The sequence below is a fragment of the Phaseolus vulgaris genome, chromosome 2 (assembly GCF_000499845.2).
Source record: "Phaseolus vulgaris cultivar G19833 chromosome 2, P. vulgaris v2.0, whole genome shotgun sequence".
Lineage (NCBI taxonomy): Eukaryota > Viridiplantae > Streptophyta > Magnoliopsida > Fabales > Fabaceae > Phaseolus > Phaseolus vulgaris.
Window position 1 is genome coordinate 48,270,246 of NC_023758.2, and position 24,010 is coordinate 48,294,255.

Genomic DNA, 24,010 nt, shown 5'->3' on the forward strand with positions numbered 1-24,010 from the left:
AAATTTAGTAAAAAAAATAATTACTTATTATATTAACTAAATTAATATTAATTTAAAAATTTAAAAATTATTTATATTTAAAGTGATTTTTTTATTAATAAAAAATTATAAAGTAACTTTTAAATTGGTATTTAAAATAATTATTTAAATTTTAACTACTAATAGTTTAGATTGTAAACTAGTTTTTAAAAAATTAATAGAGATTAATTTAGAATATAAAGTAGTAAGTAAGTGACTAAAATTTTAATAACTAATGATTTATATATCAATTTAAAAATTATTTTATAAATTTATATATATATATATATATATTAAGGCTCACGTGGAGAAGGTCTTACCTAACAGTTTGTTCCAATTAATTTGGACTTGTGAATATGGATTGGAAGGAATAGTAGTTTTATTTCTACTTTCTGGTTTGCATCTGCATATTAATCTAATCTCCAAATTAATCTAATCTCCAAAAAGGTTCCAAAATGAGAAACTCTCTGCAGTTTTTTTGGCCTCAGATCTTGTGTTTCATATTATTAACTTTTCAATATGAAGTTGAAACAAAATCCACCATTGAAGCATGCAATGCCTCAGACTCCTGCACCTCTCTCCTCTCTTATGTCTTGCCCTGGGACTCCAAAGTATCCCAAATCGCCACTCGTTTCCACGTAAACGTCTCTGATATCTTGGCCTCCAACTCTCTCTTCCCCATAACATCATCAAGTGCACACCAAATCCTCAGGGCCAAAACCTTGGTCAAAATACCCATCTTCTGCTCTTGTGTGGATGGCATCCGAAGGTCCATGTCAACCACTTACACTGTTCATGCAGCAGACACAGCTGCTTCCATATCAGAAGCTTATGGTGGGTTGGTTAGCATTGAACAGATCAACATTGCGAACAGCATCAATGGCACCAATCCCTTGACCAGTGGAGACACCCTTGTTATTCCACTGCCATGCACATGTTTTAACAACGTTAACAATGGGGAAACCGCTGTTTACATGTCGTATGTTGTGCAGAGAAGAGAGAGCCTGAGTAGCATAGCGTCAAAGTTTGGTACAACTTTTTCGGACTTGGAAACTGTAAATGGCTTTTGGGAAGCTACTGTAGATCCCGGAGACATTCTATCTGTTCCCATTGCAGGTTTGTATATATATATATGTACACATCAAAATCCATTTACAGAAGCTTTAATATTTAGGGTTTAGATTTAAGGTTTCTATACCTTACACTCAGTAAAAGAAAATTATTAAATAAAAAAATAATTTTAAAGAACAAAATAATTTTAAAGAAAAAAATAATTAGTTACTATTTAATCAAATTAGAGATCATTTTATAAAATAAAAATAACTATTAGTATGTAAAGTAGTTTTTATTATTAATAAAAATTTATAAAATAATTTTTAAATTAGTATTTAACCATTAATTATCAATATTTTAGTTACTTATTATTTTATAATCTACATCAGTCTCTATTAGTTTTTTAAAGACTAATTTAGAATATAATTTTTTTTATCAACGATTGAATAACGGTGGTTCAACCTTAAAATAGACAAATTCACTGGTCTCCCAAACTAACAAATAGAAAGTTTTAAAAACTATTTTATAATTTTTTATTAATAATAGAAATCATTATACGAATAATTTTTTAGGATCTTTAAATTAATATCTAATTTAATTAATATAATAACTAATTATTTTTAATCTTTAAATTTAGTTATTATTTAATGATTTTTTGGTAGTGTTACTATTTTTTTCTTTTTTTTAACATAATAGCTTTAGTTAGTGTCTAACACATTTCTTTGATACACCTTTAATTATAATTTATAAAATAACAAATTAAACTAGCAAATTTAATGATTCTAACAGGCTTCAACTAATAAACTTCATTTGTAAACTGAGTTTATAATATATTTTGTTTCATTTTAAACTAAGTTTCAAGAGAAAAATGAGATTGATACCTAACTATAAATTAGGTTTTCAGTGTTAGTGCTAGTCTTTGAACGGAAGTTGGGAGCTTCACCATCTTAATGTACGATCACTAGAGTACTTTTTCTTTTTCTCACGCCAAAAAAAAAAAAACATCAAAAAGAAGAGAGAAAAAAAACATGATTTTCTCTCTTCATTAAAAAGAAAATGTGAAAAAAAAACCTAGTTGAAGATGTCATAGACTAAAAATAAAAATATTTCATTATATATAAGTGAATGCAAACTTTGATTATGAACCGATTTTGTAGGATTAAATTAAGATGTTAAACAATTTATACGAAATGAAAATAAAGCTAGTTACTTTTTTTTCATTTCAGATGGATATTAAAGAAGATTAAAACTACTGTATTCCTAAAACCCAATAATACGACATAGTTTGACATATTTTTCTTAACAATATGATTAATATATTTTAACTCTTTTCAGATTATATATATATATATTTAAAAATAAATTATTACTTTTCCTTTTAGTTCTACTTGCATATAATTTATCATTAATAAAAATTATATTAAAAATTGTACTGAAGTAAGAATGGTTAACATTTATTTTCCTATTATATAGTAAAATGAAATCAACCAAAAAGAAGATACGTACTAAACGGCAATGATTTTATCTGTTCATTCACGTACGTTTTACTAAATTCTTTCATGAAATCTGGGATTCTTTCAGATGAAATAGAATGTGTATTAATGTTTTCCTAGTCAGAAAGTTTTCACAAGATATAATGATTGATGTTACATATGTATAAGAGTTAGAATTTGTCTTAATTTTTATTTTTTTTATTGATAAAAAAATTATCCGTTGCAGCATGTTCCTCAGCAACCTTGAAATGGTACGATGAGAGTATGATAGTCCCAAATGGCTCATATACATTAACTGCGAGCAAGTGCATCAAATGCAGTTGCGAACCAATGGATATTACGTAAGATACATATTCTTAATTGCTACAAATTCAAACAAAATTATAGTCTGAATTTAGTATTTCACTCTCTTATAAATTTTATTATCAGGATGCGATGTGTTCCTTCTGGACTAGATGTCCCCTGCTATAATTTACGTTGCAAACAATCCAATCTTATTATTGGCAATGAATGTGTGGAGCATTCACAAACAGCTTGCAATCTCATCCAATGTGTTTACCGTGGCCATAGGGGTGGAAAAATTCTGAGTAGGTAAGCAAATTGAAAGTAAATATGGAAGCTACACTACTACAAGAAAATTATCAAATAGAAATCAATTTTAAAAATCAATAATAATTAGTTATTATATTGACTAAATTAGATACTATTTTAGAGATTAAAAAATTAAAAATAAAAAAGTGAAATTTAAAAACAAAATTAACATTTTTTTCTCTATGGAAAGTTAGACTATTAAGTGCTTACCATGTTCTAAAAGATCAAAATATTAATTTCAAACTATGTACACTACAAGAAATATTGATGTTAGTCTCTCCAAAAAAATCTACACAAAGATTAAAAGAGAGACACTAAATGATAATTAGAGTCTCCATATGCTTCTATTGCATATCTCCATATTCCTTTGCAGTTTTTTTGTGTGTCCCTGTTGTGTTATCTGATGTGTTCATATTTGACCTATAACTTTGATCCACATGTGGTTTTAACAATATGTGATGTCTGAGGTTAGTACAAGGGTTGGGACATCTCTGAAATGTCTCGTTTAATTTTAATTTAATTCTTTGCTACAAAAAAAAAAATGAAGAGTGAGTTTAATGTGTCTTTTAGTCTTTGTGTGAATTTTTTGAGAGGTTAAAATCAATATTTTTTGTAGTGGTGATTGTTCCAAAATTCTCCTAAGTCTTTTCTTTTATTTTGATTGATGTTTTGTTTTTCTGATTTGTCTTGTTTCGCTTTAGTTTGTTTATGGTTGTAGTTATTTGACAGAGTTAATTTTGAGTAGTCGTTTGAAAGGTGTTGCGTTGTAAAATCGTCACAAGTTTTATGTATATAGGTTGGGTAATCCCTAAAGTGTTGCCTTGATGAATAAATTGTCACAATACTTTAAAATGGGGTTTTAATTTCTATTAAACCTTGTTAGCATTTTGACAAACGTAATATATATGTTATGTTTTGTTTTTTTGCAGTATGAAGAACTCGTCTTACCTCCAGTGCCCTGGTATAGTTATACTAGTAAACAAGTTTATCTCTATTTTATATATACCAAAGCAAGATATGCAGAAGTTTGAGATTGCTGATTTGATTTTCACTCTATTTTCGTTTTATTTTGAAATTTTGTTTGTGTTATGTAGATAATCTGTGTCATAGTGGAGCATCATGTTGGGCTTTCTCATCATATCCTGAAGACCCGTTTGGTATGTCTCCAAAGTCATCTCCCTCCTTGCCACTGCCAGTTTCTAAAGCTTCTCTCAGTGCCTCCAATGGAAGGCTTGGTCAATTTTTAATCAATGTGCTGCAAATATTCTTATTTTTAAAGTTTATCCTTATTTTCTGAGTTCAGCATAGGTAGTAGAGAATAACCCACGTCGTGTATTCAGTTCTACCTTAACCCTTCCTCCGTATAAGAAAATAATGCTTTCACTTTGTGTTTTTTGGTGTATAAAGCCATTGTTTTTACGGTGTTTTTTTCATCCTTCATTGCCAAATGTAAACTTTGTCGCTTTGCTTGGTTTACTTTTCTTTATTTGAAAACATTTTTCTGCCCATTTGATTATAGTGGAATGCCGTTTATTGTTCTTGAAGAACTGCAAGTGGACCAATTTGTCACTTCTCAATATTAATATCCATTATTAAAAGATATAAAAATATGAATATAAGTTATAAAAAAATCTAATATTAATTGTGTCTTTTTTAATTCTTAACGGTTTCTCTTCATAAAGGTGAATAACTTTTATTTTATCTTTATCTGTTATAATTTTGTTATTTATTGATTGATTCATTTTGGACTCAGAATGAGTTTACGGTCAACGGTATATATTCAGATTGTTTATTTTAATTTTAATGAATGAATAATATAAGAAATATTCATTTTCATATCCTTTACTTTTTTTTTTACTCTTTTGTTTATTTTTTTTTTATATTTTATAATATCCTTTGTTAAAAGCTACATATCATAGGTAAAATTTCTGAAGCGGAAGTTTTTGCAAATTTATACTTATTCGAAGTAATATTTGGGAGGTAATTAAGAAGCATTACTGTCTATTGAAAAACCTTCACAAATAACTTGGTTTAAGAGATTCTGAACAATACTCCATTTCCGAATTTTGTTGAAAGTACACATTTTTCATTTTGAGGGTTCCTTACCATAAAAAGAATAGATGGCAAGATAAGTAAGCAGTAGTAATTCAGATCATGGATTGTAAAGCAAGTAAAAGAAAGTTCCAATTCCAAGGGAACAACGCTGATATTGATAAGCAAATAAAACGTTATCATCTGGGTGATGGCTATTTTTACCAATTAGCAGCAACATGTTTTTGCACGGGCACCTTTCCCCCAATTCTATAGCAATAATATCTGATCGATCAGTTGCATTCATGTTGTCGTTGAATGAAAACATGTGCCATAAAATAACTTTCTGCCATTGTTCCATCAATTATGAAGCTTTTAAAAAACCGCAATCACCCATTGAACATTATACTGATATTCCTCGATATTTTAGCCTTTTATCCACAAACACGCGTTATTATATATTGTTCAACATAAAGTTTGTTCTGTATACATGCTTCTGTCCCCCCACTTTCCCCAGTTAATTACATGATAGAATAGAGTGTAGGTGAACGTGAATGTCAAAGTATGCTTAAAATTGGAATGTGAACCATGATTTGTCATTGCGAGAAAACTAGTCCACTTTTGTACCGATATGGTCCGTACGATTGAGACTCGGACTCGACACCTGGTTCAGATCAGAATTTGGACCGACCGACATGCCAACAACAAAACTGATTAATGACCCAACGTTTGTTAATTACCTTTTATCAGGCTCATTAAGGACAATAGACCCACAACAATTGTATAAAATTAGCATAGATCCAAGGGATTAGATGCACAATCATCTAATCCTAAATACTGAGTGTCAAGTGCCGAAGTCTAACTTGAACTTGGGGTACCTTTTGAGACCGAATCCGCAGAGCAAGGAGGAGGAGTGAGAGAGCGAGAGTAACAAAAATTTATCCAAGTGAAAGGAATGAGGTATAAACCTACCGAACGAGTAGTATTCAATCGTCCTCTTGATTCTAACTTCATTTTAGAACAATTCTATAATTAATATTGAATTGGTTGTAATTTATGGTCTTGGTATAAAGAAAATTTACTGGCCCTAAAGAAGTATATAAAATTCTATGGTGAACTGTTCTTTGGACTGATTCTTAAATTGTCAACACTCCTTGGTTCAGATATCTGTTACATCAAAATTGGCCTTTCATGCATAATCTAAGTTAAAAAGATAACTTCCTCATCCGAGACTGCTCCTAAAATTGATAATATGATTGATCTAACCATCGATTAAATTTGAAATTGGTAGGTAAGATATCCGTTTCTCTACTGGTGGGATCAGGCTATATACAGTAATTTCCCTTCCTATCTGGAAGATTAATGTTTACATTTCAAGTACACACAAAAATTATTAGACCAGACAAAGTAAAATTATTGGGTTTGATGCTGAAAAAAGGTCTTCCATGCTTTACAAAATTCCTTGTTACAAATTTGATAAAAATTTTACAAACCATGCTTTAATTTATGGTTTGGATTTTCTTAGGCAGAAGTAACAAGTTCTAAAACTAAAAGTTAGTACAAAAAGCAGTAACCAGAATGACAGATAAATTATTCAGGCACCACTGAGCTTCTCTAATGGTTGTGAATGCAGTGTGACAAAGACAAGAGATGGGTAGAAGGCAACCTCTGGTGAGGAGAAAGCAACCTCCAGGTGGGGGACCACAAATTGGAAATTTAATGTTCTACAAGAAATTATTGAATTATAAAAGCAACAGAACAAAAGGGTCGCAATCAAATTTTATAATAGACAGCCAACACTAACCCCAGTAGTGTAGTAGACCCAAAACCAAATGGGTCCATGAGAAATCCCATAATCAGAAAGGTAACCAATGGGGATTCAGAGAGCAAGATGAACATCAAATCTCCAGCCAATAAACACTGGGATGAGGCCAGATGGTAGGTCCAAAACCCCCCACTAGTAAATTACCAAAAGTGCATGGGCAGAGAGAGAGATAGAGAGAGAGCACCCTATTGAGTAGGAGAAAGTTTGATGTAACATGGTTAACAGAAGATAACAGTACAGATACATTCAAAACCTGATAGAATATACAATCTGTGATTCATGAAGAAATTATATTTTTATCATTTCATAGTGCAAGTTGTCAATATACTAGTGAAAGTTCTCAATGTATCATTTAATAGATAATTTGTCTTTTAAGCATTTGATGAGAAGTTTAATCTTTAAGTTTGCATATATATAGGAATATTTATTAGAAAGAATTAGTCTCTTAAATCCTTCTATACTAAAAGACTAGATTTTTTTTTCTAGAAATACCTCAGACAAAATGAAAAAAGACAGACCCCACTCTGCCACACCACGCTGTCAAGTCTCAACACACACTAACAATAATTGAAGCATTTTGCTATCTGATTCTGAGCAAATAAATATATGAAAAGCACCTCAATATTCCATTGTTACTAGCATTTCAAACTTAACAAACAAAAAAGTAGCAAAGGTTTTGTACGATGAGAGACATGAAAGACGCAGGTGCCTTGGGAGCCAAGACAGCACGAGCCTGCGATAGCTGCATAAGCAGAAGAGCAAGATGGTTCTGTGCAGCTGATGATGCTTTTCTCTGCCATGGCTGCGACACTTTGGTTCACTCCGCCAACCAGTTAGCTAGCAGACACGAAAGGGTTCGCCTTCAAACTGCATCCTCTAAGGTAGCCACCACCACGCACGCATGGCACAGTGGATTCACACGCAAGGCAAGAACCCCACGTCACAACAACAACAGCAAGCACTCTGCACTGCAACAACGTCTCAAAGAAGAAGTTCTCTTCAACAACGGCAGTGTTCTTCCCCTGGTTCCGGAGCTGGGAGGGGAAGAACAAGAAACTGTGGTTGTGGATAATGATGAGACGGAGGAACAGATGCTATGTCGTGTGCCCGTATTCGACAATTACGATGTGAGAACGGATGACTTGGACAGTTTTTCCGACATGGATTTCGCTGAGTTTGCTGCTGATGTTGAAAACCTGCTTGTTAAAGAAGACGATGAAAGAAGTGCGTGTGTGGGAGGGGGAGTTCAGGGTGCAATGGCGAAGGTTAAGGATGAAGAGGATATTGATGGTGATGTAGCGTGTTATCTGGAGTCAGTTTTTGACATGAGCAATGATGATACTCTTCATTGGAATAGCATTGAGTCTGTGCTGTCAGATGCAGGGGAAGAGAAGGCATGTGTGGTGGCGAGTGATGGTGGTGTTGGTGAAGAAGAAGGAACAAAGAGAGACATATTTTTGAGACTTAACTACGATGAGGTTATAAGTGCATGGTCTACCCAAGGTTCTTCTCCCTGGACAACTTCAAACCCACCTAAGTTCAACTCCGGCTATGACTTCTGCTTGGTATTACCACTACTACTTCTTAACTTCCTCTTTTTCTAATAATTACGAGTGTATGTTTAGATTAAAATTCGAAAAATTAAGTTTGAATTAATGTTATTTTGAAAACTGAGTTTGTAAGACCTTTTGTTCTTTTTTTAAAATTGAATTTCATGACAAAATTGAAAACCAAATAAGAGGTTTTTCAATTGTTTTCTAAACGAATTCTCAAATGAAAACTCTTCTCGAACAAAGTTGGAATCAAGACTATAATTTGAGCTATTTCTTGGTCGATCTACTTTGCTCCTTCTTTCCTGATGAACTTCTTACGCTCGTTCCTCCGCTCCTCTTCCTTACTAGTTCGGAACTCGGATGCTACCTGCAAAATGTATTCTGGCGTTCAAGTAGTACTGGTTGATGATGACGTACCTAATTCTTGGAATTTGTGCATATTTATATGAGTCTTTTGTTATTGGTCAGATTAGGGAGTTAGATCATGTTTAAGAGTGCACTACCTAGTGTTTGATCATATTTAGACGTAATGATTTTGGTCATGTCAATCAGTTTATGTCAATCCGTTTAGACAGAGCGTCGAGTCAGGATCTTAGTTGTACAGTACGGACCAATACAAAAACTAAACATTTTTTTCATCTCTTTGAGTAATGCTAGCAAATGTGCTCTTTATATATCTTGCATGTATGATATCTATGACTGAGATGTGATTGATTTTTATTTTCAGGGTCTGAGTGGTGTAGATGGGGAAGTAAGAAGCTTAAGGGGTCACCTAGACGGTGGAAGAGAAGCAAGAGTGTCGAGGTACAGAGAGAAGAGAAGGACTCGTTTGTTTGCAAAGAAAATTAGATATGAAGTAAGAAAGTTGAACGCAGAGAAAAGGCCAAGAATGAAAGGTCGTTTTGTGAAGAGAACATGCTTTGTTGGAGTCAATGCTTTTCCTGCTTACCAATGACCTCTCTAAGTTAACGGATCCATCTTTGCTATTTCTGCAAATTTGGATCAATACTTGCTTTGGCTATATATATATATAGCCTGAATTATATTAAACTAGTAATAATATTACTGAGCAGTGTTAATTTACTGGAATTGTTGCTTGGGATATTTCTGTCTATATATATTATCTCCAGCATGTTTAGTAATTAGTAATTTAATACTAATTGATGATGTTCCTTCTCAGCAAACTTGGGTAATCCAATTTTGGAAGCCTTTTTGTTGTTTCATATTAGAAATTCAATCATTAAATTATTCAATGCCGATGCTGTTATTACCTAGTTGGTATTTTAGGTTGCTTATTAACGATAATGTTTAATGTCACTACGGTTCCTTGTTTTAGGAAGAGAATGAGAAATTCATTAAGGATATTTTTGAAGCAATCCAAGATGAAACCTTAATCAGTGTCAGAGAAAAAATTTGTATAATCAATCACTCCACCATTAAAACTGTATGAATATATCTGAACTTCATTGCAATTAATATGTTTTTAGCACTAGCCCTACCTTTTAAATCAATTAAATCCAGCTATGGCTTAACTCTAACAGGTAGAAGATTATGGGGATCAAGTTAAGAAGATGTATTTTCTTTCATTCACCATGTTATATACAAGAGAATATACAACAATTTATAAAACACACTCTTTTCTCTCTATTTCTATACAATTACCATGCCTTTTCTCCTCCATTTCCCTCCTCTTCTCTTTCTTTGCAATACAAGTTGTATAAAACTGGTACAATTAGAATTTCTGTAATAAATTGTGGAACTTCTCTATATAAGAATGTGCTGATCTCATATTATCTCTTCACATTAATCAAACCACGGAATTAACTTATACAACGGTTAATCATAAATGTCTCATCTTAAGAAGGGTAAAAGGTATATTTGGTAATAAAGAAATGAAGTGAAAATAGGATAGAGGGAGAGAAAACAAAATGAAAAATGGGATGTGTTTGTTAGAGCGAGATACAAATAAAAAATGTAGTCTCATACCTTCTTATTTCTTTACTAAACAGCACCATAAGGAGATGAAGATGTTTCTATATATATAACAAATTTAGACATCACCTTTAGGTGTTGGTGGTGGTGGTTTAATACCCCGAAAACATGTAATAATGGTTTTTTTTTAAAGTAATTGCTTTCTAGCACAACAATTGACTTTTATATTTTTCTCTATTTTATTTTTTTCTTTTATTTCTTTCAAATCAAATACTCTCAAAACTTATCTTTTATCTCCATCTATCATATTTCTCATAATAGCTTAAAGTTTAATCCTTAAACCATTCAACGAAGATTCTTACAAACACATCATACGAACAAAAATGACTACCGTACAGAATCCCAGTTTTCAGAAAAATACATCTATCACTTTCTAACCGATCTCATACAAATCAAAGGCTTAAAACACCAATCAGAGTACGAAAAACTTATCCTGCAGTCTTTGAAATTTACCCATGACCATAAAAATTTCAATACAATTCATCCTACTACTATTAAAACTTTAAAGATGTGCTTTTGACTCGTAATTTTTCGTCAAAGCCACTCTAACCACTCATAACACTTGGACCATACTAGCCAGACGACTCTACAAGTAATTTGCATCTAATTTAATCTTTGGTTAACATAATAAACACTTTTGTTGAAGTGTTATGGACAAAGGTACAAGTAAGATATCACATGAAATGCAATTTTTGTATAGTTTACTATCTGTTGTATTTTCACCATGGATCCTTGCTTTATGTGTGGAATTGAAATAATATCAACAACCACATCATCATGAGTAGTGACCTCGTGCAAGGACAATTTATTGAGGATACACAGATCATGATGTGTCTACTTGCGTCTACGAGTACACAGAATTATAAGTGATATATATAAGTTGTGAATTGTCTTTGTGATAACTCAAGAGCTACATAAGCGCAGTAGATGACAGAGAGTGAATACAAGTTTTGTTGTATCCCAAATGAGCAAGGAGTGGTCCAAAAAATTGTGGTTACTGGACCAGATTTAGTGAAAGTGAAACAAGAGAAACTTGAAAAAGGTAGTGGCACAGGACAGAAACACAAGGCAAATGGGTAAGCACAGGACATATAATCATTATCATGTCTCAATTTATAAGGTCCTGCTCATGATTCACACTACTTGGTCCCTCACTTTTCTCTATGAATTACTTTGCATTTTCTGGGTCCCCTTTCTGCAACTAGTTTGCCTAATAGGAGTAGCTTTTGGCATCATCCATTGCATCATCCTTTCCAAATTTGAGAGGAATTTCCTACTATTTTTTCCTCCACTTTTCATATCTTTGCTCATTCACGAGTACTCAGTTCAATTTGGCTAGCAATTTTAAGTTCATGCCTTTCCCTTTACTAAAGTACTAAAAGTTCATACCTTTTCTCTGCCACCAAATGGTTTTTCCTTTATTACCTAAGGAATCTTAATATAGAGTTAACAAGAAGATGGTTTTCCTTCTCCTGTATAGGAGGGTGATAGAGTGGATTGAACTTAAAATGATGTTTGATTTTTGGTGATTACTATTCAAATGAAGATTAGCCCAAAAAATGAAATGAACAATGTGCAAATGACTCAAATGCCCTTAATTAAAACATGTAATTTGATACATGCACTAGGTAAAACAAAAGCGAACTTGAAATAAAAGACTTCGATTATGGATCGGTAGCATAATCGATTATAATTATGAAACTTAATATTATATAATAACAAAATAATAATACTTTAAATAAATAATAATAATAATAATAGCATAAATACATTTATATAATAATAATACTAGATTAATAATATTAATAATAAATATGAAAAATAGTAATAGTAATAAAAAAATTCATAAAAACTAATACTATATAAAAATAAATATAAAATCATAAATAATATTAAAAATAATAATAATTTTTTAATATAATAATAATAATATAAAAAATATTTTATTTTATGAAAATCTTCTTTCTAAATTTCTAGATGTATTGGAAGATTTAAAAAAATACACATAGATATAAATAACTTATCATCATTCATTATAAATTTATTTTAAACACGAAGATCAAAGTAATAATCTTACAAATTTATCAATTAATTTTTTTTATCAATAACATCAATTAAATTAGTGGCAATTTTTTTTTCATTTTTTCTTCATTTACTACTGGCTTTTCCTCATACAAAATAATAGTTTTCACTATTTTTCTTCTAATTTTCATTCTTTTTCACTTCCTCAAATTCATCTGATCATTCGAGACAAGTCGTACGAGTTTAGTATAGAAGGACAGCGCGAATTCACTATTTTGGTGTTTGTCCCACATAACATATAAGGCAGTTTCTTTCTGCACCCCCAAATTTTTCTTTCTGTACCCACTATGTTGTGCAAAGATAAAATTGTCCCTATATAAAAACTGTACATTTATTTTTTTTGCATTCTGGATTATAAAATCCAGTAAATTCTCGGATTGGCGCTTCCGATAAAATTTCAGATTGGCACGTCCAATAATCTCCTGGATTAGTGCTTCCGGTAACCTCTCGGATTGGTCTTCCGGTAGTACACGAATGGTAGTGTTAAAAAATATGCATTCCGTATTTTCCAATCCATAATTCAAAGTATGCATTCCGGATTCAGAAATCCATTACTGGAAAAAATCATTTCGGATCTACCAATCCATAATAAAAATTAGACTTCCCGATTCAGCAATCTAGAAATCAATAATTTATGCACACTTTGTTTCCGAAACACCCCTCATTTGGAAAGCAATATAATTCACTTCCGGATTGATGAATCCGTTGCACAGATCCCCATTTTAAGATTTACAAAATTATAGGAGTGCAAGAAAAAAAATTGTAGGAATGCAAGAAAAAACTGACAAACTTATAATTTGTTAAGCCTACATACCAATAAAAAGGTGTTTTACCTAAACTATTTTATACTCTATAGTAGTTTTTTAATATAAAATAATTTATAGTTAATATTAAATACCAATTTATAAATTAATTTATAAATTTTTATTAATAATAAAAACTAATTTTGATCTCAATAATTTTTTAGTTTATAAAATAATATCTTACTTTGTTAATATACTAACTAATTATATTTTTTGTTTTTAAAATTAATTTTTATTTAATAAATTTTTTTATAGGAATATTGTAATATCATAATATTTTTTAATTTAAAATATTTTTAATAGTTTGATTAATAAAATTTTAAATTTTTTAACACTCTCTAAATATTTATATAAACAATTTTTTTATTGAGATATTTTTAATAATTTGATTTATGAATTAAAATTAAAATTATTTTAATTGTTTTTACTTTTTAAACTCTTTTATGTTCTTTACATTTTGATTTAAATCACTTCTTTATTTTGAGATTAGTTTATGTGAATTTTATTTACTAAAAATATAAATATGAATATTTAAAATTATATGATAATATTTAAATTTTAATTCATTAATGAAATTATGATAAAATAGTTCAAAATAAAATAATATGTTTGTATGAGATAAAAACACAAATTCAAAAAGTAAATAAAATTTCAGAAAAGTTAAGTAGTTAGTTTGAAATACAACTTCATTACAAATAAAAAAAAATAAAAACAGGAATGATATATCTAAAGACAATTGAAAAGAAATTATCTATATAAAGAAGTCATGGTTTTGTAAGCATGACCTTATTTTTAAAGTCCTGTTAAAAAAATACTACCCCTTTTGTATATTTTTTATACTAAGTTTGATAAAAAAAACTAAATAAATTTATGAAATACAGAGTTTAGAAATAATAACCCTAAGAGAAAGTTTACAGGGAGAACCTAGTTAAGCACGTGTTGATGCACGTGCAAATCCATGCATGGTGATTCATAGAGTGTTACTCCTTCTTTCTAGGAACACTCTTAACATCTCATTTTTTTTCACTTCTAAACAAACATACATTACCAGCACTCATCACATCATTTTTTTAATTAAACATTAATAATTATCATTTATTCAAAATTAAATTTATCCAATGGATTTCTCTCTCTCTCTCAGTCTCCTCATATTCAATATCAAGAACTATATTTGATGTATTATCGGTTTCAATGCATCAATAATCTACTTTTCTAACTTTTCACCTTCTTCTTCCTTCTTCTTTGTTGTTCCTTCTTTTATTTTGTCATTTCGCAGTTTTACAAATTTTTCCATTCCTGAAGGGTCAACAATCTGGATCGTTTCAAATGGGAATGTTTGACTTCTGTTAGAATTTAGAGGGTTCTGAAAACCATTATGCATGGATTGAATTGCCATTATTCTTGGTATTCTTTATATTCTTGGAACGTTATTTTGAAAATATGTAAAATTTGGAATACAATCTTGGGACCCTTTTCAAGACTTCCTCCATAGGACTTTTTTTTGTCTGTCAGGAACAGAGTGCATGCAAAGATTGTGCCTTTCTCTGTTCTGAAGGGAGCAAATGGTTTTAACTAGTGAATGGAATTGGAATCATGATTTTTGTACATTGCATTGTATTTGTGTAATTTGATCAGACCACCTTGATGCTAACTTTTACCTTTTGGGTTGGATTGGGTATTGATTTCAGGCTTTGAGTTTTTTCTATAATGAATTGATAAAATGGGGGTTTCATTGAAACATGTCTCCGTGGAAATGTGAAGGTTTTTGTCCCTCCAGGAACATAGTGATGAATTTCCCATCAGAAGCTACAGAATTGGGCAGCCCAATTGATAGTTCCAATGAAAATGGGAATTTTCAATCCTTCAATGTTGAGATGGAAGGTAATGGAATAGGACTTACTTAGCTCCTTACCACACCTATTGCCAATTTGCATGTTGTGTTCATTCATTCATGTGGTGATCTCCTCCTTCATTTTGAATATTTGCAGCCAAAAATCGTTTGCTTTTGGTTCAGTGGTTAACTAGCCTTGTTCCTTCATTGAATTTTCCAACAAATGTCACGGATGGTGAGTTAAGAGCATGCTTGAGCAATGGTACTGTTTTGTGCCAGATACTGAACAAGCTACGACCTGGTATTGTGAATGTGGTAACACTTCTTAACCTTTTAAATAACTCGTAATTTGCAACTTTGATTTGAGATATATCTTTTAGTTTGGATTATCTTGTGTAGGTCAGTGAACCTGATAATGTTCTGCCATCACAATCAGAAAATGTTAAATCGTTTGTGAAAGTTTTAGCTGCAATGGAATTGCCCCGGATTGAAATATCAGACATAGAAAAGGTATGAGGCCTACTTTGTGTCAAATTTTGATACAAACTTATTCTGTCAACTGATGACAACATATCTCCAGATATATCTTTTAAATTGGTTATTTAAAAGTAACAATTTTATTATACATGATAGATAATGATAATGATATGAGAGTAAAGAATATGACAGTTTTTTCTTATCAGTTAGAAAGAATAAATAAATGTGAATCACAACCCTTATAAAAATCAAAAGAAAACAAAAGAAAAAACACATAGTCTCCCCTAACCACGCCGACATCAAATCCATACACCTACAAACGCCCAAAAGAAATGACAAAAGAAACTACCCTACTCCCTATCTTATCATTTAATCAACCTCATACAAACTAAAGATAAAGCACCACTAAAGATAAAGCACCAGTCGGAATAAGAAAAAATAGAAGATGTCTTGGAAGTAACCCAAGACCAAACTTTTAATTGAACTAGAGTGAACAATTCTACCACATCAACCACAGCGCCTTTAAAAATGACATTATTTATGTGTTTTCAAATTTCACTTATCACAACAAATTGAATATGACAGTAAATTCCTTATGATGGAATAATAGTAAAAACCTTATGATTAAATTCTCAGTATATCTCTATGTATAGCATTGGTTTGTTTAGATGCATGAATTTCTCATGAGCTTGGTTCATGTGTAGGGGTCTATGAAAGCTGTTGTGGATGGTCTTTTAACACTCAGAGAAAAAAGTTTGCAGAATGCTTTGGTAGATAATAATACTTCTGTTACTCATTCCATCACAATGAGCCCTCGTGTGAATTCACCATTTCATTATCATTGTTCTCAATCATTCGGTGGGGAGCAGAAGAAGATTCCAGTTGCGTCAAAGTTGCCGCGTATCATGAGTACCCCAGTTATGGCGGGTCCGGTGAATTTAAACTCGGACTCCGTTTTGTGTTTAAGCATACGAAATGTTTTTTTTATCAACAAAGAATAAACAAAATAAAATGAGACACTTCAAGGGTGTCTTAACCTTTATACAAGTAATCCCAACACAAGCTTCTTATCAACATTTTCTGAACATGGTGCCATGGTTATGTTAACAATCAAGAAAAGTTACCTGTATCTTGAATTTCCTTAACTGCAAAATTTAGGCCCTGAGTTTGTACCATTAAAAAGCTAAGGATAAAATTATTACATAAAGTGTTGGAACTCTCTCCATTCAAAATTGACATTTTGTGGCAGTAATCAATTACTAGTTACTGAGATGAAATGCTGATTCGAACTAGAGAAACAGTGTCAAGAGAACTTGTGAACATGTACATTACATTTGTCCTAAAGTTAAATCTTAACTTTTGTATGGAAGACAATTTCCTTGAAATTTCTTGCTAAAATGCTACTTGTCTATACTTTTTTATCATCACCAGCTTCCAAATAGATTGTGTTCTCCGTGTTTAAGTAGTAAGTTTTACTCATTTGTTTATTCGGCAGAGCCATCAGCCTCATTAATACACTACGTTGGACATAATTTCCATGAGGTGTTTCAACTGAAACCAGGGAGTTACGCAGATCTTCCAGCTGAAAACATATCAGAAATGATGAATTCTAACAGTATAGATGTAAGTTCTTAAAGTCTACTTCAATATGAACTTAAGTGCATATTTATAATGAACACGGTTTTTCTGTTTGAGACATGACTGATATTTTTCAGAGTCTAATGTTGCAGAATGCTCCCACTCAGTCGCTTCTGAGTGTTGTGAATGGTATTCTTGAAGAAAGTGTTGAGAGAAGAAATGGGGAAATACCTCATGTATGGCCTTGGAGACTTTGGTTTGGTGTTACATAAAGTCATTCATTAAACTACATGTATATAATCCATGCAATTGGTTTACATGTCTACAATCAATGCAATTGGTTTGCACTACAAACAAATATACAGCATACAGTTTCATAAACATGGTTTATTATCTTTGTTTCTCAGCGTGTGGCTTGCTTATTGAGAAAGGTTTCGCAAGAGATTGAACGGCGCATGTCAACTCAAGCAGAACATTTACGAACTGTATGTCACATTCATTACATTATTTTCAGATGCTGGTTAGTTAGTTTCTTAGTTTTGATTTCTCAGTCATTTTCTTCAAATCACTTTCTTGTTCTGTTACTTCAGCAAAACAATCTTTTCAAGGCTCGGGAAGAAAAATACCAGTCGAGAATAAGAGTACTCGAGACACTTGCATCCGAAACTAAAGATGAGAGTGAGGTATCACAGATAGTTTTGAGTTGTCATTCTATGAGAATTTAGAACTAGATCAATTTTATATATTCAAATTTATCATATTGGTATGAGTGTTCTACATATTTCAGCAGTTGATGGTAACTGTTTCATGCTTTGCACAATAAACAACATATTCATACACTTTTGATTAAATTATTTTTTTGTTATTTGGATTTTGGGCTCTTCGTTCCTTCGATGAAGGGTAAGTGGGTCAAAGAGGAAGAAAAGAGGGTAGATGAGAAAGAAGTTGTTAGGTTGATAAAAGAGCAGAAGAGCAAAAAAATGGAAATTTCAGCTTTGAAGATAGAACTGGAAACGGCCAAAAGAAGACATGTAGTACAATTCGAACAGTTGGAAGAAGAAGCTAAGGGTGCTAAAGCAGAACTGACACATATGGTTCATGAATATAAACAACAAATAGAAGAATTAAAAAATAAGGTAAAGTTTCTTTCTTTGCTCGATAAGCAATGCATTGTTTGCTACACTATCAGAGAAATCAGGACAAGACCAAGAAGTTTTAGTTATATGACAAAACTCAAATACTGTTTCACACATGCTTATGGCGTTGTTCTTTATTCAGAAATTCAAAATCAAATTTTCAGCTTAGTAACTTGTACTGTGAAACTTTTATTACTTGTAGTCTTGAGAAGAGATCATATTCTAATTTTTGTTGGAAACCTACACTAAAACCATCTAAAGAACTGCATTTAAGTTTTATCCTTTGATAAATTATTTTCATACTATTTGTATTTTGAGATCTTTGGACCTTCAATACAGGCTGAAAGTATGAAAGATGAAATAGTTAGGTTGATGAAAGAACAGGAGGACAAAAATTTGGAAATTGCAGCTTTGAAGAGAGAATTGGAAACGGCCAAAAGAACATATGAAGCACAATTCTCACAACTGGAAGAAGAAGCAAAAGGTGCCAAGGCAGAATGGACACAAAAGGCCGAAGAATATGAATACCAATTGGAAGAATTACAAAATAAGGTCTTGGTTTCTTACTTTACACGAAAAACAATATATTGGTACATTTAGAGGAACAAGACAAGACAAGACCAAGAGGTTTTAGTTAAAAGACAAATTTAGATGTAATTTCTTAGACATTTGTTGTGATGTTCTCTAAACAGTATTGAAGTTTTGCTTTGATAACCCATGCTAACTTTTATCACAAGGACTTTGAGATAAATTACTTTCATTTTATTTGTATTTTTATGAGCTCTTTTACCCTTAAATGCAGGTTGAAAAGTTTCAAGAAGAGGTAAAGACAGAAGATGATGAGCAAATTGCTAGGTTGATGAAAGAACAGGAGCACCAAAATTTAGAAATTTCAGCTTTGAAGGAAGAGCTAGAAACAACTAAAATAGCATATGAAGTACAGCGCTCCCAATTGGAAAAGGATGCCAAAGAAGAATTGGAACAAAAGTGTGAAGAATATGAGCATCAACTGGAAGAATTAAGTAATAAGGTTAAGGAGCTTGAGGTTTCTTCTGATTCAAAAGATCAGAAGTGGAACATGAAAATGAACCGATTTCTGACTGTCATAACATTTCAATTCAGTTCCTTACAGGTACACTTACAAATGTGTTAATGTCAATGTTATCTTGGTGATGTCAAACATTACAATTTTGTACTGAATTTGCTATCATCCAGAAAATGAAGTTATCTTTGGAATCCACTAAGCAAAGGGTAATGAAAGAGCAAACGGTTTATGCAGGGGAGTGGGATCAATTAGGTAGGCCTTGTTATTAGAATGTTACTCTAGTGTTCCCTCTTTCCTTCTTTGAAGATAACTCTGACCATTTGATTGTAAATCATCTTCAGGTATAAAACTTAAACCACTTCTACATGCAGCTGAGAACTACCAGGTTGTTATTGCTGAAAATAAAAAAATGTTCAATGAGATTCAAGAACTAAAAGGTGGCATTATTTGTATCTTTCTACTGGGTTTTTGATGTGTAAGTGTACTATGAACTCACTTTTTTTATGATACAGGAAATATCAGAGTATATTGTCGAATTCGACCATCTGTTTCAGGAAAAATGGAAAAAGAGTCTATTGTTGAACACGTTGGTGAAAATGATTTGGTCGTGGCAAATCCATCCAAAGAAGGAAAAGATGCCATTCGATCATTTAAATTCAACAGGGTTTTCAGCTCTGCTGCAACTCAAGGTTTAATAATATAAATGCACCATTTTTTATGATTACTTTTTTGTTACAGTTTTTCCCTTCTCTATTTTTGTTAACATTCTAGTGTTGTAGTAATGATATTAATCTGAATGATGCAGCGGAGGTATACTATGACATCCAAGACTTTACTAGATCAGTTCTAGATGGGTACGATGTGTGTATATTTGCTTATGGCCAAACTGGTTCAGGGAAAACTTATACAATGGTATGAACCTTCTGGATATATTGATTTTTAACTCATACATGATGCTATTGAAGGAATTCTTTATTCTATAAGATGCCAACTTTTCTCAGACTGGTCCAAATGGGGCAACAAGCGAGACTATTGGTGTTAACTATCGAGCTCTAAATGACCTCTTCAAGATTTCCAAGAGTAGAGAAAATTTGGTAGAGTATGAGATTGGGGTTCAAATGGTTGAGATATATAACGAGCAAGTCCGTGACTTGTTAATATCAGATGGTTCTCCAAAAAAATATCCTTTTTTCAATAACTTTGAACATGTCATTCTTTGCATGGATTTTTTTCTTCTTCTACTTTTTGTATCTCTGATTTCCTTAAATGCACACACTTGGGATATTGACTCAATCTCGACCAAATGGCTTAGCAGTCCCAGATGCTAGCTTGTTCCCTGTGAAATTACCTTCAGATGTTATTAAGCTAATGGAAATTGGACTTAAAAATAGAGCCATTGGTGCAACTGCTATGAATGAAAGAAGTAGCCGTTCTCACAGGTTGCACCATTTTTTTTATCCTTACTTTTTTGACATTGAAATGAAAGATTTCCATTGTGATGACATCATGTAAACTTATGTACACAGTGTTGTCTCAGTTCATGTTACCGGGAAGGACTTGAAGACTGGTTGTACTATGGTTGGCAATCTTCATTTGGTAGATTTGGCAGGAAGTGAAAGAGTAGATCGTTCTGAAGTAACTGGAGATAGGCTCAAGGAAGCACAGCATATAAACAAATCACTATCTGCCCTTGGAGATGTTATTTTTGCCCTTTCTCAAAAGAGCTCCCATATACCATACAGAAACAGCAAGCTTACTCAACTTCTACAAACTTCTCTTGGTAAATCTTCATTCATAATTTATCAATGTCACATGCCTTGAATCTTTTCAATGTAGACTTTCTTTTGATCTTTGAATCTTGCACCCCATAGGTGGTCAAGCAAAGACGCTCATGATGGTCCAAATCAATTCAGATGTAAGTTCATATTCTGAAACTTCCAGCACTTTAAAGTTTGCCGAGAGGGTTTCTGGAGTTGAATTAGGAGCTGCACGAAGTAGCAAAGAAGGAAAAGATGTCAGAGAAATGATTGAGCAGGTATTTTACCTTTTCTCTACCAAATTGATTATGTTGGCATGACTGTTTTCAGCTTTTTGAATGAACCAGAATAAACATTAGTTGCTTACAGAACAGATAAGTAAGTAATCATTCTCTTCATTGCTTGACTTTCTAGGTGTCTCAATTAAAGAGCACTATTTTGGCAAAAGATGAGGAGATTGAGAAGCTTCAACTCAAAAGTTTAGCTGGTAGTAGCAGTGCTAAGCGAAATCTAATCCCACGAAGTAGAAGTAGCATGCTCTTCGAACATGCTAACCAGCAACCAATTGATTTACACCAAAATGAATTCCAGTACATCCATCAATCTGAAAAATATGGGGGAGACATGGGAAAGAGTGTTGTTGCAACTCCAGAAACTACAGGACTTCTTACAGATTCTGATTTTGATGGAAGATCAAGTGATTTTTCTGACAGTGGATTTGCTGCAGGGACAGAAACTGATGGTTCTGAAAATTCCAGTCTCTCTGAAATCCCAAAACCAACAGATAAGAGGTGAGTAGTGCTTATTCTATTACATTCCTGCTAAACAGTTACTAAATCTTCCTGTTAGAAAAGAAATTGATGCATTTACAGAATACCACCTGCATCATTTAGTAGTCATCTATGACACTCGGACATGCCTCTTAAATGGTGTGTCCGTAACGTATCGGTCACCAACACTTGTAGAACACTTCATTCTAAAAATATTTGTTGTTTTTCTAACAATTCTAACATAGTTCTAATGCAATTTTAAAAAAAAATACATTAATTTTCTAAAAAACTCAAACTTATTCATAATTATATAATATATAGATTCGTGTGCTCATGTTTTACATTTAAAGACTATACGTATCTTCATGTGTTGTACATATCGTATCAGTATCCATGTCAGTATCTATACTACCTAGATAGTCATACTAAATTAGTGTGTATATGATTCGTTTCTTTTTATGCAGATCCAAAGGAATTCGCAGAACTGTTCAAGCGATGAGGAAATTAAGCCGAACTTCATCAAACACAGCCTCCACCACCACCACCACCACCCCCCCAGTAAAGGAACCAGTGAAGAAATCATCATCAGGTATGTAACGTAAAGTTGAAATCTCCACTTGATCGTTATGTTAGCACTCTTCTTAAAATCTATGCTCATTGAACTTTTCAACTTTCTTTCACAAAATTGATTTCAGGTATTAAGAAAAGCATCAGTATAGGCAACCTTAAGCCTCCAAAACTGTGGAAGTAAAGTACAAAGCACAAAGCCCAAAGCCCAAATTTGATTTCATATTGTACTTTCACTATTTGACAGCAGCGTGTAAATATTTCATTGGTATGTAATAGTTTGATTTTAGTCATGTTGGTGACACTTTTGAGGATTTGTATCCATCACAGAAAAAAATAGAAAATGTGCTAGTTTATGTATAAACGTAGCATAGGACCTAAACACCATCAGTTTAAAATAAAATAGGAGTTATAGCATTCAAAGTTCTGTATCCATTCATTAAAATGACCAACCACACTTAAAAACCATATTATATTAAAAAAATTATTACAACATAGTTTAACATATAAACATCATCAAAGAAACTTAGATAGAACTATTGTGTCTTCTGTTTTGCTGCCTTGTAAATATTAAGCAAATTATGCCCTCATCATCTTTTGAATACTGTTCTTAATGTTTTTTTATAATATTGTTCTTCGTATATTTTTTTATAGCATAATCATTAATAGTTTAATCTTTCTTTCCATAATCATCATTCTTTAAAAAAAATCATTTTCAATAAATTTTAAATTAAGACTGATTAATTTATATATAGTAAATTACAAATAAAATTTAACAATTTAAATTAAAAAATAAGAACAGTAATTATTTATTAAGACAAAACCTATGTCTTCAAAGTTTCAATTTGACTAAAGATCATACCATGTTTTGGATAAAGTTTCAATAATTCGTGTTGAGAAGATTAAACATAACTCATTATATAATTTGAATTATTAAGATTTGTATTGTAACATTTTTTTAGAGTAATTAAAACAAAAGGTGGCCTTCTAAAAATGGGACTCTGTCGACCATGTTCGGAGCCACATTTGAGTAGAACACTGTTGTCTAATGTAACTAAGTACTATGTGAAAAACAAAACATACCTAACATAAGAAATCACCACAAAGAACTTCACTACTCACAGATTTTCTGTCATGGTTCTTAAACAGTGATTTTCTGTCATGGTTCTTAAACAGTGTGTATCAAACACGACATTATACATATCTTATACATTCATTTTAAAGATTATACATATCTTATTCATCCATATTATACGTATTTGTCGTATAAGTATGTTACTCAGCATTACTTAATAGTTCAAAAAATTTATTCATACATGAACGTAAAGGTAACGTTTAATGAAGCATTTAACAACCCCGTCAACCACTAACCATCCTTGTGTGTTCAAATCAATATTCACATTTTAAT

The 24,010-nt window shown here is 31.8% G+C and overlaps 3 protein-coding genes across 4 annotated transcripts; all 3 read left to right on the plus strand.

Moving 5' to 3' along the window:
* Positions 1 to 456: 456 nt before the first annotated feature.
* On the plus strand, positions 457 to 4,651 carry LOC137812907 (lysM domain-containing GPI-anchored protein 3-like). The gene is made up of 5 exons (XM_068615160.1): positions 457 to 1,134; positions 2,791 to 2,905; positions 2,994 to 3,155; positions 4,085 to 4,116; positions 4,250 to 4,651. The coding sequence occupies exons 1-5, from the start codon at positions 474 to 476 to the stop codon at positions 4,450 to 4,452; spliced, it is 1,173 nt and encodes a 390-aa protein (XP_068471261.1). The 5' UTR covers positions 457 to 473; the 3' UTR covers positions 4,453 to 4,651.
* Positions 4,652 to 7,458: 2,807 nt separating this feature from the next.
* LOC137812909 (zinc finger protein CONSTANS-LIKE 16-like) lies at positions 7,459 to 9,817 on the plus strand. Its single transcript, XM_068615161.1, has 2 exons — positions 7,459 to 8,576; positions 9,292 to 9,817. Exons 1-2 carry the CDS (start codon positions 7,695 to 7,697, stop codon positions 9,517 to 9,519), a joined length of 1,110 nt encoding a protein of 369 aa, XP_068471262.1. The 5' UTR covers positions 7,459 to 7,694; the 3' UTR covers positions 9,520 to 9,817.
* A 5,863-nt stretch (positions 9,818 to 15,680) lies between these two features.
* On the plus strand, positions 15,681 to 22,966 carry LOC137812904 (kinesin-like protein KIN-14P). Of its 2 annotated transcripts, XM_068615157.1 has the most exons (20): positions 15,681 to 15,782; positions 16,454 to 16,676; positions 17,245 to 17,372; positions 17,480 to 17,563; positions 17,735 to 17,812; positions 17,918 to 18,010; positions 18,227 to 18,463; positions 18,803 to 19,015; positions 19,266 to 19,595; positions 19,679 to 19,760; positions 19,850 to 19,945; positions 20,021 to 20,197; positions 20,314 to 20,420; positions 20,510 to 20,688; positions 20,783 to 20,947; positions 21,035 to 21,288; positions 21,380 to 21,543; positions 21,680 to 22,056; positions 22,500 to 22,624; positions 22,731 to 22,966. In XM_068615157.1, exons 1-20 carry the CDS (start codon positions 15,744 to 15,746, stop codon positions 22,784 to 22,786), a joined length of 3,207 nt encoding a protein of 1,068 aa, XP_068471258.1. In that variant the 5' UTR covers positions 15,681 to 15,743; the 3' UTR covers positions 22,787 to 22,966. The 2 variants fall into 2 exon arrangements, with proteins under 2 accessions (XP_068471258.1, XP_068471259.1); XM_068615158.1 differs by lacking the exons at positions 15,681 to 15,782; positions 16,454 to 16,676 and having other exon boundaries at positions 17,480 to 17,619.
* Positions 22,967 to 24,010: the final 1,044 nt, after the last annotated feature.